This window comes from Macrobrachium rosenbergii, chromosome 20 (genome assembly GCF_040412425.1).
Source record: "Macrobrachium rosenbergii isolate ZJJX-2024 chromosome 20, ASM4041242v1, whole genome shotgun sequence".
NCBI lineage: Eukaryota > Metazoa > Arthropoda > Malacostraca > Decapoda > Palaemonidae > Macrobrachium > Macrobrachium rosenbergii.
Window position 1 is genome coordinate 5564893 of NC_089760.1, and position 12208 is coordinate 5577100.

Consider the following 12208-nt stretch of genomic DNA (forward strand, 5'->3'; position numbering starts at 1 on the left):
TTTGGTGTTTGAACTATCAAAATAGTCAGTTATGAGTGTTTTTAAAGGAGTGTCAAGTATTCGCGGATTTTAGCTATTCACTGGGGTTTGTGGTCCCTATCCCCCATAAATCCTGGGGTGTTGACTGTAATATAATTCTCTGTAAGACTGGAGTTTTCAGTAACAAAACTAATTTTTTGATACAAACTTATCATTCACATTGGCCTTTGTGGCCTTTCATGTATTCTAGTCACTACATTCTTAATTTGAAAGAAGACCTTTAGCTGGCTGGGTAGTTGTACTGTGCATGCACCTTTATGGATTCTAGATGTAGTTATTAGTTACAAGCAGTCAGTGGTATTAGAAGTGAAGCATTTGATGTAAAACATGGATTTTTGATAAACTAACAGTTTATTCTTAATAACTACATTTCTTTCTCAACAATTAAGTAGGAGGAATGAGCTGCAGAGGATAACTCTTAGAATTAGCTGATCAGAACCAAGGATCCAACATAAAGAGCATAGAATTGAGATTATTAAAAAAACGTCAGGCAATGAGAAAAAAAGGAGCCAAAAATGAACTCTTAATCTTAAAAACTAAGCGTGCTGTGATTTTTGGAAAAAAACTTTTTTTCCGCTTCAGCGCTAACTCCCGAACGCCGCCGGCATACGGCAGACACTTTTGTAAATAGAGGCTCGGCGTTTAAGGGCTAATAATATAGATTGCCTTGTATCACTACAAAGTGATTTTTGTATTTTCTGTCAGTAATAGAGCTAAAGAAGATTTTTTTTTCAGATAAACTCAAAAATGAATAGCCGAGGTCGTATTTTACTGAGTATGATCCAGCTTGATACAGTTAATGTAGATGTACTGACATTAGCACCAGTGTCATATGAAGCCTATATATCCAGCTTTGGACATTCAAACAGACAGCAGGTAAGTTTTTTGATGATGTAACTGTACAGCATTAATAAATAGTGATTCTTGTAATGAAAACAAGCTGAACTCTTTATTAATGTACTAGCAAATACATATTCAGCCTTTCTTACTCATGAAAATTGAATAATCATGAGTACAGGCGGTCCTCGGTTATCAGCGGGGGTTCCGTTCTGGGGGTGTGATGATAACCGAAAATCGCCACTAACCAAAAATCGGTGATTTCCGGCGCTTTTTTGGCGATTTTCGGGCTTATTGCCACCGAAAAGTGCCGATTTTCAGTTATTGGTACCTCTGTTAGGTATGTATTGGCACCAATACCCAATTATCGGTGCTGATGAGTAGAAATCGGCGATTTTCATCGCAGAAAATTGCCGATTTTCATCGCTAGACAAGCCCCATAAAACCGGATCGCCATTAACCGAGCCCGCTGTTAACCGGGGACTGCCTGTATACTTATAGAAAAAGGTTCCCAAATGTTCACTGGAATCACTAATATAGGATTACTCTATTAACTTTTTCATAAGTCAGTAATTCTCTTCTCATCAAACATTGGTGTTTATTTCATTATTTAATAGTTACTGTATTGCATGTTATGGAATTTTCAAACTGGAATACTTATGAATGCAAAAAAATATTGTTAGACGAGCTAAGGGTAGTGTTCTTGGTCCACTGTTATCTTTAGTATATACAAGTGATACGGTTGTTGGCCTGGAAAACAAGATTTTTCAGTATATGCTGATGATGCAACACTTGTGGGTGTAGTAAAGTCTCCACTCATGAGACATGAAGCCGCCCTCAGCCTCAATCAGGACATGGACCGGATCAGGGAATGGAGTAGTCGGTGGGGTATGAGGCTGAACTCCAGTAAAACAAAAACACTATTGATTAGCAGGTCTCATACAGATTTCCCACCCCATCCTCCCATTCAGGTGGATGGGAGTCTGAAGCTTTAACTATTCCAGGTGTCAGTTTTGACTCACATCTAACTTTTGAGAAACTTCTAAAGAAAGTCTCAGCAAATGCTGCACAAAAGTTAGGTATTATTTGTAAGGCCTCATATATTTACAACAGTGCAACCTGTTTTAGGTCATTTGCGCTTCCTTTACTAGAATACTGTTCTCCGGTGTAGATGTCTGCTTCAGCCAGAGATTTATCTCTTTTAGAGTGGTTTGTGATGGCAGGTTTCTGTTTCCTAATAGTTAGCAGTTATGACTTGGACCATCGGCAGACTGTCTCTTGTTTGTCACTTTTTCATAAGTTGTATTTCAACAGAGATCATTCACATTCACTGTTGATCCCTGATCCCTTTTCCTGCCGAGAACAACCAGATTCGCTGAACAGCAGCACCACCATGTAGTAAATCTGCTTCACTGTTGAACTTCTCAGTTCCAGAGATCCTTTATTCCTCACACTGTTGGACTATGGAGTAGCCTCCCAGGGATGTTGCAATTGGAACTTCAGAAGTTCAAGTGAAGATGCAATGCATTACTACCCTAATACTCTTCTTCTTGCATTTTAATATATTTTCATCTATTTATTAATTTATTTATTTTTTCTTTTTTAATAAGTGGGATCTCATCTGTATGTATTTTCCTTTACCTCCTCGTACTTCTTCCTGAATGAACAGCATATTCTTTGGAAGCTTGAATTTCAAGTCAATGGCTCCTGTTGGCTTGTTCCATATGAATAGGTTTCATCTTCTGAATAATAATAATGAGGATGTTCTAGGACCAGATTTTTTTGTGCTGTATAGTAATACATTCCCATCTGTTTTGCTCTTCAAGTGCATAGCAGGTCGTTTCTTGTGTAATTATCAGACTTGAGTTCATAGGTAACAGAATTTCCCAGGCAGCTGATATTTAGATGTAAACACTTTCTGAAATATATGTATAAATAAAGTAAAATATCTTGAGCATACATGTGAATAAACAAACTATCCTCAATTTAGTAATCAAGATATTAATAGAATGATAATAAAATATTTAGTAGTTCACTGGTACCAAGTTTTCCTTTTTGGGGTGGGTGAATCATAATTTTAGATTTAACAAAACTCAAATATATAATTCTTTAAGTTTATTACTTTTTTCTCTGTGACATAATTACCTGAGCAATTTAACAATTTATTCACATTATGGTCCTGTGAAGCTCCTAGGATCACCAGGCTGTTCTCTGTTAAATGACAGGAATTAGTCTCTCTCTCTCTCTCACCTCAAATACGTATGAATCAATAACTTTGTGGGGCTGGGAGAAGGGCTCTCATTATATGATTTTACAATAGATCTGTATGAAGACTGTTGTGCTGTAAAAAAGTGTTTCATTGCAGTTCAGTTACAGTAATCATATTTATCATGATGTTACCTTGTAATATGTATGTTTTTCCTTAGTTTTGATATATTTACTCTTCTACTTATCATGTATTGTGTGTAGTGATAATGATTGTTGAAAATATTGTATGTAGTGTAATGTCAGATTTCAAAAGAGTTAGTGATTTAGATAACCTAACAGCATAATTTAGAATTAATAATATTATTCATGATAATAGTGTAGTAGCGGGAGAGAGAGATTCGAGTTTTAGATCAGATATGTCATCTGTCACCAGTTAAGATAACACGTTGACAGGTTGACAGGTCAGGAAACCAACTCAGGTTTTTTGCTTTGTTTTAATTCACGTGTTGACAGGTCGGGAATAACAATTGAGTCGTGCTGAGATTCTGTAAAAGCTTTGTCTTATATGAGAAGGAGGCGAGTTGTGTCATGTTTAAGATTGCATTGCTCTGATCACGTATGTCCTTTTGAGAGTGTACATGTCTCAATCAATTATGTCATCTTCCTTCTAGAACTTTTGTATCTCGTTCCCAAAATGCCGTAATGACATCACTTGAGTGATTCATGTGCTACTGGAATCCCAAAAAATTTATTCATTCCAAGTTTCGAGACCGATCAGTTTGGTTCCCTCTCTCTCTCTCTCTCTCTTTCTTCAAAAGAGAGTAATTATTAATGTAAAGTGTTAGTGTGATCACTAGTATTAATCTTAGCTTTAAGACCTGAGTATAGGAAAAGTGTAAAAATTTGGTGGTAACGGCGCCTGACAAAAAAAGTGTGTTTTCTGAATTTAAAGCAGCTGCGTGATTTTACAAAGGTTTTCACAAGCTTGTGTAAGGTAAAGTGAATTTTACTTATTATTGCCATGGTATAATAAGGTATATTAAGAGAATTTTTGCCTTAGTGAAATTATTATTAGTAAATCTTGTGTGTATTTTTGTGTGTTCTTGTGTTTGCAATCTCTTGATTTTTTCCCATTTTTTATGTTGGTGATTTTACATTTATTTACTTAGCATTTTAAATCTTTCTTGGTAATTTAATATTGCATACTTTATTTAATTTTCATTTATTAAGATTGTAAGGACTGGGGTATGAGCGACATACTGGCTGGGTGTTAACTGGTTTATTGGTTGTTCCTTACTGAGATAAATGTACAGAATCTTCGAAGATGTTATTGACGCGTGCGAGTGGTAATGTAGCGTCTACACACAGACAGGTAAAACAGACATAAAAGGTTTAGACATCTGTGTTTGTCGGCAGACAAACAGATGGCGATATCAAGAGATATGATTAACATACAGTGATGAAACATATATCAGTGGAAAGGCCAGGAAATTCTACATGTGGCCAATTGCATGAGATTCAAGACAGATTAATGGATACAATGCAGTAGCATAATATATGTGAAATGGAGAGACATTTGGCGTCTTCACAAACAGAAACACACGTACAGTTTGATACAGAAGATTCGTTGGAACATTATGAGTACATGATTAGAATGCTTGCATGGCAATGCAAGTAGTGGTGATTGTACATACATTAAGACAACAATGCTTAGGGAGAAGAGACGGAAATATTGTATGGTTGAAATCGCGTTCCTGTAGAGAAAGAAAACGAGACGGTCCTGTTTGGTCCTGTCCATTCCGATGATGACGATTGACGAATACACGAACACACACGTGTTTGGAAGAGACAGCGTCGGGGCTCTTACAAGATTTTGTTTTCAAATCTTGAGTAATTCTTGATAGCTTAAATTTTGCTTGATTAATTCAATTCAAGAATTAATTAAATTTTGTGTTGTTTTCAAGTAAAAGTAAATTTTTCAGAATGTGAATTCTAATTATAAATTTTAAATTTAAAAATAAATTTTTATATTTAAAATTTTTAAAAAACATTGTTTAATTTACTGACCACCTGTAAATAGGATAAATTGTGGGTTTATAAGGCAAAGTGATAAACATGTTTTGTTCCTTTAGTTTTGCTGAAGTGAATTAAGACCAGGGAAACAGTTAAAGTTGTTTGATGGAGTGATGCCCTTTTACTCTAGTATATTTCTTGTTAAATTGTTGATACCTCACACTAGTCTTGATAAACTTAGTTTGATTTTTCATGTGATTAATGAGCTTTTTAAGGGATCACTGTTACCTTTAGAGTCCTCAGTCGTAATTCTTATTGTTATGAGAGTTCGGGTATCTGGCTTAAGTGAGGTAAATTTTCGAAATCTGTGATTAGTTGTGTAATAACGAGTTACTTGGTACACATCATGACAATATATAGTATATGATTAAGTGTGAGAAGAAATTGCTAAGGATACCAGTGTTTTTGTAAGGCTGTAGAGTGCTGCTGAGAACTGGAACTGTAAGGAGTTAGGAAGAGAGTCTTGGTTAACTTACAGATTTATTAAAGTTATAGACTAAAACTTCGGAATGTAAAGCAAGATACTCTGTATCTGATAAGAGTATAGAATTGAAAAAGAAAATCTCACATCTTCAAGTAGTAGCCAGTCTCATAAGACTTATGTTAACCGTGCTGTGAATGACAGTGGAGGGTGAGAGTGGTGAATTTGTAATCTATTTAATATATATAAATTTCTCTTAATCTTCACTACTCAATGCACTACAGTATAACTAAAATTACTAATGTGAAAGTTGTCCTGATCCCGCAAGGAATTTAGACTAACCCATTGACATTCAAACAAATTTGATTTTTGTACTCTTCAGTTCAGTTGACTATATCACCAAAAGTACAAAGAATGTAAGAAAAAACATGAAGTAATTAACAGACACATGTACAAATGAATAAACACTTATTTTTCAGCATCTACAGTAGATTTAAATCTGTTTTATCTCCAAGCCATGATACATCATTTCTATTGTATAATCTTAGTAATATGTATCAATTATTCGTTGAGACCATCATTCCCAGTGCATAGGAAGGATTTCTGGTGCTGGCTGCCTCAGTCCATCGTTCTGACAAAATTAAAGTAAGCTAGATTTTATTGCCTATTGTGTTATAAACCTATTTGAAATATGTAACACAATTAAAAAATATCCCAAGATGCAATCCCTTTTTTATACATAATATCCTCCTCCAGATCCAAAGGTTTTTTTTCTGTGTGCAGCAGAGAAATGAATCATTACAGGTTATTTGCCAGAGGCTGCTTCAGTGAAACAACTCATTCTATGCAATATTGAATTGCCTCCAAGGTACCCATGACAAACCCAGCACCATGACTGTTTTGTCATACTGATAGTATAAGACATCTTAAAAAGAGAGCACTACACTGTGCATAATAGAACATTCTTAAATTTATTTTTGTTTTTGAAATTAGATTATTCAACATTTGCTCAATTTCCAATATGTAACCCACCTTTCCTTATGCTTATGTATGGTATTTACAGTACCAGATTCCCATCTGAACCTATTCATTTCAGGAGATAATTAGGTTTTAAGGGGAATTCATATGTTATGTTGTGTGAGGAATATTTCAGCCTGATTGGAAATTAATGTTCTTAACAATACAGTAACTAGAAATGACACTAGGTATTCTGGTAAGCTATAAAATTTTTTATGATGACTTCACATCAATATAAACTAAAATCTACCACTATAGCAAGGTGTGTTTCTTTATACCAGGTTAATGTTCAGACAAACGAAGATGCTCTGAGTGAAGAAATCCAGACAGAACCTGTAGAAATGCGTAATAAATGGACTCAGAAGCCTGTACACATTAGTATTGGGAAAGATGATGAGTTACCAGGACCTGAAGATTATATGGGAGTTGGAGGAGATATGGGCCCATTAACTTTTTCAGGAGCAGCAACGGGAAAATCTAGCACTTCTCGTCTCACTTCTTTCCTTACATCGGCATCTCAGGTACAGTCTGATAGTTGTCTGGTTAAAAGAGGGTTTACATTACAGTAATGTCTTGATACTGTATATATATTTAGTATATATGGTAATTTTATACAAGTAATTTACCAAATAATTGCATAGCTATCAGTTACTACTTTATGTGGCAGCTCAAAATTTAAAAATTGCAGTCACACTTTTGTTTTGGGTGTAGGTAGCTTGCCACCTACCACTCGCAAATGAGGACCCCGTACTCCATGTCCCCATGGAAGCAAGGCTCCTTCATTTTTGGAGCAGATGGAAGGCCAGGAGCATGGAATCTTGGGTTCTAAACGTTTTGAAAGAGGGCTATGTGATCCCTTTTAGGGAGAAATCTCCCTTAGCAACCTCACCTATCAGCTTGACGGCCTACTTGATAGGCTCGGAGAGGTTTTCAGCCCGGTCTCGAGAAGTCTTAGCCCTACTTGAGAAACAAGCTGTGGAGGTGGTCGAAGATCTAAGCACAGGGGTTCTACAACCGCCACTTCTTCATTGAAACAACAGAGTTCAGAATGGAAACGAACCAGTCAGTCCTGTCAGCCGTCCACCAGGGAAACTGGATGGTGACGATCAACATGCAGGATGCATACTTCCACATTCCAGTACAGCCGGACTCCAGGAAGTATCTGAGGTTCATCTTCCAGGACAGGGTCTTCCAGTTTCAGGCACTGTGCTTTGGCCTCTCCACAGCCACTCAGGTTTTTAACCATGTTCTTGTCCTTCTGGTGAAATGGCTCCACCTAATGAGAATAAGTGTACAGTATGTATATATGTATATATACATATAATTATATATTATATTATATATTATATATATATATAATTATATATGTACATATATAATCCCTCGATTATGTGGATTAATAGAGCCCTGTCGGATAATGGCGAAATCCGGGTAAGGGGGAGTAAAAAAAAAAAAATCTAAAGGTGTTCCAGGGCAGCTTTCTACCCTTCCTTATTTAACCTTGTCAATACCACATATCTGTAAACACTCAGTATGCATATAAACTGAAAACTTAATGCAATAGGCAATTCTCTACCTTTCCCCCCCATATTTATAACAAAATATACCGCATAAACACAATTTGAAAAAACATACTTGAAGGCTGTTTAGAAGAAAACCACTCATTACCTCCAATATACTTGAAGTTGCAGTTATTAATACAGTACTATGAAAATGTCTGTGATTTTATGCATGACATAAAAAGGGCAAATGAAAAATAATGGCTTTATGAAGAAATTACATCGGAGTCTTTTCAAATATTATGTTGTGTGGTGAGGTTTCTGGTGTGTATTTCTTATCAGGAAATCTAAGTGTCAGTTTTGTAGTGCCCTATACTCAAATGTTTTCATTAATGTCAAACTCATGTTTCAGGTGATGTTAGCTCTTTTAGAAGAGGAGTTAGTATGGGAAACTGGCAGAATCAAACAAATCTGACTCATCAGCAACATCAGAAGGACTAGGATTTTCACAACCTCCTGTTACTCTGGGACAAAATGTTCAATCTCTTTTGGAAGGCCGAACAACACCCTTTGTCAAGTTCTGCCCAAGTGAACCAAACTTATTACTTTCTGGGCATGGGTTTCATTCTTTGGTAAATTTGGTTAAATATATTTTGCCATGTCAAAAGTTATAATGCTTATATATTGGAATTCATATATTGCCCTTTATCACTTCATGTTAAGATACAAAAATTCTTCAAATGTTTTGTCTTTTCAAGTAATGAAGAGTGATTTGTCTTAATTTTATATGCTTCATGTTGGAAATTAGTAATTGCCACATTGTTATATATTTAAATTTTACAAGATTGAGCTTCTTTTTGTGTATACAACACTAGCCATCTATATGTCCTGAATAATTTTTACAAATGTTACAGGGGAGGAAAATATTGAGGACTTTAAAGATGGTGGACTTTTGTGTGTATGGTGGGTACAGGAGCCATCCAGACCACAGCACCTTCTGTCATGCTGTTCAACCCCCACTGCAGCTTCATTCAGTCCTGCTAGGCCTTCTCTGATAATAGCAGGACTTGAGGATGGCTCTCTTTCCACTTGGGATTTAAGAGAATCACTGCAGTTACATACACTGAAGATAAACATTGATGAAGACCACTGGAGAGTGAGGGTTCCATCCTACATTACAGGTATGAGATGTTGAGTGGTAGGTTGTGACTACAGTTTACAGTACAGTGGGTCCATGCTAGATCTTGAATCGGCAATTGTGCTCTCAGTTAGTTGTGGGTTTTTCTGTGGAACTTATTGTGGCGGAATTCAAACCCACAAACAAAACAACGAACAACACTCACCCCGATCTTCGGTTGCTGGAGATGGATAAAGGTCGCAACAACCACAACCGCAAACAACCACAAACACAACAAGGAAATACAAAAAAAAAGAAACTGGGTCACACACAAATAAACAGCACACCAACAAGAAAACCAACAACTCCCGGAAAAGCATGACAAAACTGTCCCACACAAGAACCACTGACCAGCACTAGCTCTGACTAAAGACTCACTTAAAATCGTCCTTCACATATTCCACAGACAGACAGCGCCGTTTCATCCCTCTTCCAACAACCAAGCACTCACTAACGAACTTAAATTTATTCATCCCTCTATATTATCTCCAAATATATTGTGGAAAATTCACTAATTCGCGAACATTTTCTGAGAGCAATATTCACTAAATACTGTATTTTCATTTTATTTCCCTGACTAAATACATTTTTTATGATAAATTATTTACTAATTTTCAAATATTGATATTAATGTAAACAGCAAAATATCAATAAAATGCTAAATTAAATTCCTGCTAAATCACAAAACAGCTTAACAATGTACTTAACTCAGTTCTCTCTCTCTCTCTCTCTCTCTCTCTCTCTCTCTCTCTCTCTCTCTCTCTCTCTCTCTCTCAATATACATATCCTTTAATGAAAAAACAGCAAAATATCAATAAAATGTTATTTCACTTACAGAATCCTTTTATACTGTATTACATTGATCTATTATCATCATAATATGTATAAAAAAAAAAACAATCATCCTGACATTTGTAATTGTTTTTACTGTAGGTACATGTTGCCATATTTTTTCTTCCTCTGATTTACTGAACCATACTTCATTACAAGTCTACAGTAGTTGACTCTATGATTATCACACATATTATAATAGTACACAAGAGAATATTTTATCATTGTTGATGTTTCATCTCTAATCACCGTAAAAATATTTAAAATCCGAATTTCTTACGTAAGAAACACAAGGTTATATTCTCCTCCCCATCCTGTCAAGTCAAGTCTCATTCCCAGCGACTGTGCTGAGATTTCAATTGTAAACACCACTTCTCTCTCTCTCTCTCTCTCTCTCTCTCTCTCTCTCTCTCTCTCTCTCTCTCTCTCTCTCTCTCTCTCTCTCTCTCTCTCTCTCTCTCTCTCTCTCTCTCTCTCACATAGCTGGTAAGGATAATGTTTTAAGATGTCTTTGACATTGTATTAAAGGGTTTTATGCAGTTAGAAGCATTTTTAGAGGGGGTCTTTGATGTTTGAACTATTAAAATAGTAAGTTATAAACACTTTTAGAGGGGGATACTAACTTAACGTGGATTTTCACTTAACATGGTTGATTGTGGTCCCTAACCCTGCGATTATGGGGGACATACTGTAATAGCATTATGATGCAAAATAATGCAACATGTTAATTTTGTTTTCCGTAACTATGTGTATGGAAAAATTTCTCTAGTAATGAATGCCTTATATGTTTTGGTTCAAATTGATAGTATATTTTATTAGTGTATCAAGATATTATCAGTAGAATCTAATGCTTATCATTTTCAGTTATGGTGAACAAGGACAACATAGGGTCTCATGGTCCTGTGTTTGTTTTCCATATTTGCTGTTAATCATTGACAAATCATTGACATGGGTAATTTACTCTTAGTTTAAAAACCTAACTCTTCATTCATTATTTATTGCTGAAATGCTAACTCATCAATTTCAGTAACCCTTATTACTACTTTTGTGATTTTTTTTTTGTTTACGCCATTGATGTTTTGTACTTTAAAGTGATCTTTAAAGTATGCCTTCTGACTTTATTATTATAATCATATGGTTTGATATTATTATAATCATATGGTTTGATATTGTATTAGTTTATTATTGCAGTTTAATTACAAGTGAGGAAATTTGTTTTTGAAGTCCAGAAGAAATCTGTTTTGTCAAGTCTCTTAATAAAGTACTTTCTGATACTTCTGCTCATTTGGTCAAAGATAGTCAAAAGAAGGCTTGTTATCCCCTCACTGTATTTGAGTATATATGTGATACAAAAATGGCAGAAATTAATCTTTACAGTAATAATTCTCAACCTAAATTTAATAGTCATATTTTGAATAAAATTGTCATCTCTGTGATCAGTAATTAATAGAGACTTTACAACACTGAGCCCAAAGATTCTTCAGTTGGACAAAATAGAATGATCTTAATAATAGATATTTTAGTATAGGGGTATTTCTCAAATGTAAGTAATTGGACCATGTGTTAAATCTTCTAGCCTGTGATGAAAGTGGAGAAGGAGAAGGCAGTCCCATAGTGGCCATTCATACAGTCACAACAGAGGAAGATCAGATGTCAGATACCCATGGAGCTTTTCAGGTGAGCTTTAAATTCTGTCTTTTTTTTCCAGGGTATTCATGTATATAGTTACTGTATTACCTTTCAGCCAGCTATAAGCATTTTAATTCTACCTAAGACCTTTATTTATTTGAAAATAGAAATGTGGGATGCTGGGATATTTTCTGCTTTATTGTATTCTCTTTATATTCTCAGGTCGTAACACTAACTGCAAATGGCCGTGTGACTTGGTGGGTTGTAATGCATGTTCCATTAACAAGTGCGATGGGTGATATTAACTTTGGAAGAAAGTCTGCCACAGTTAGAACTATCAGTAGTAACGTAGCAGTATCACCACATTTGGGTGCTTCACCTTGGGCCAGAATTGTAATAAATCGTGCTGCTACAATCAATGTTGCTGATACACTGTATGGGTAAGTAAGATGTAGGAAATTTTTTATATATAAGTAA

General features: G+C 35.4%; 1 protein-coding gene across 1 annotated transcript in view; it reads left to right on the plus strand.

Annotated features, from left to right (window-relative positions):
- Positions 1-12208, plus strand: part of LOC136849014 (cytoplasmic dynein 2 intermediate chain 1-like) — a 49171-nt gene that overhangs the window by 18043 nt on the left and 18920 nt on the right. The window contains 7 exon segments of the mRNA XM_067121857.1: positions 775-915; positions 6877-7116; positions 8507-8547; positions 8549-8726; positions 9008-9275; positions 11679-11779; positions 11954-12171. Of these exon segments, the coding sequence (XP_066977958.1) occupies positions 775-915; positions 6877-7116; positions 8507-8547; positions 8549-8726; positions 9008-9275; positions 11679-11779; positions 11954-12171 (1187 nt within the window).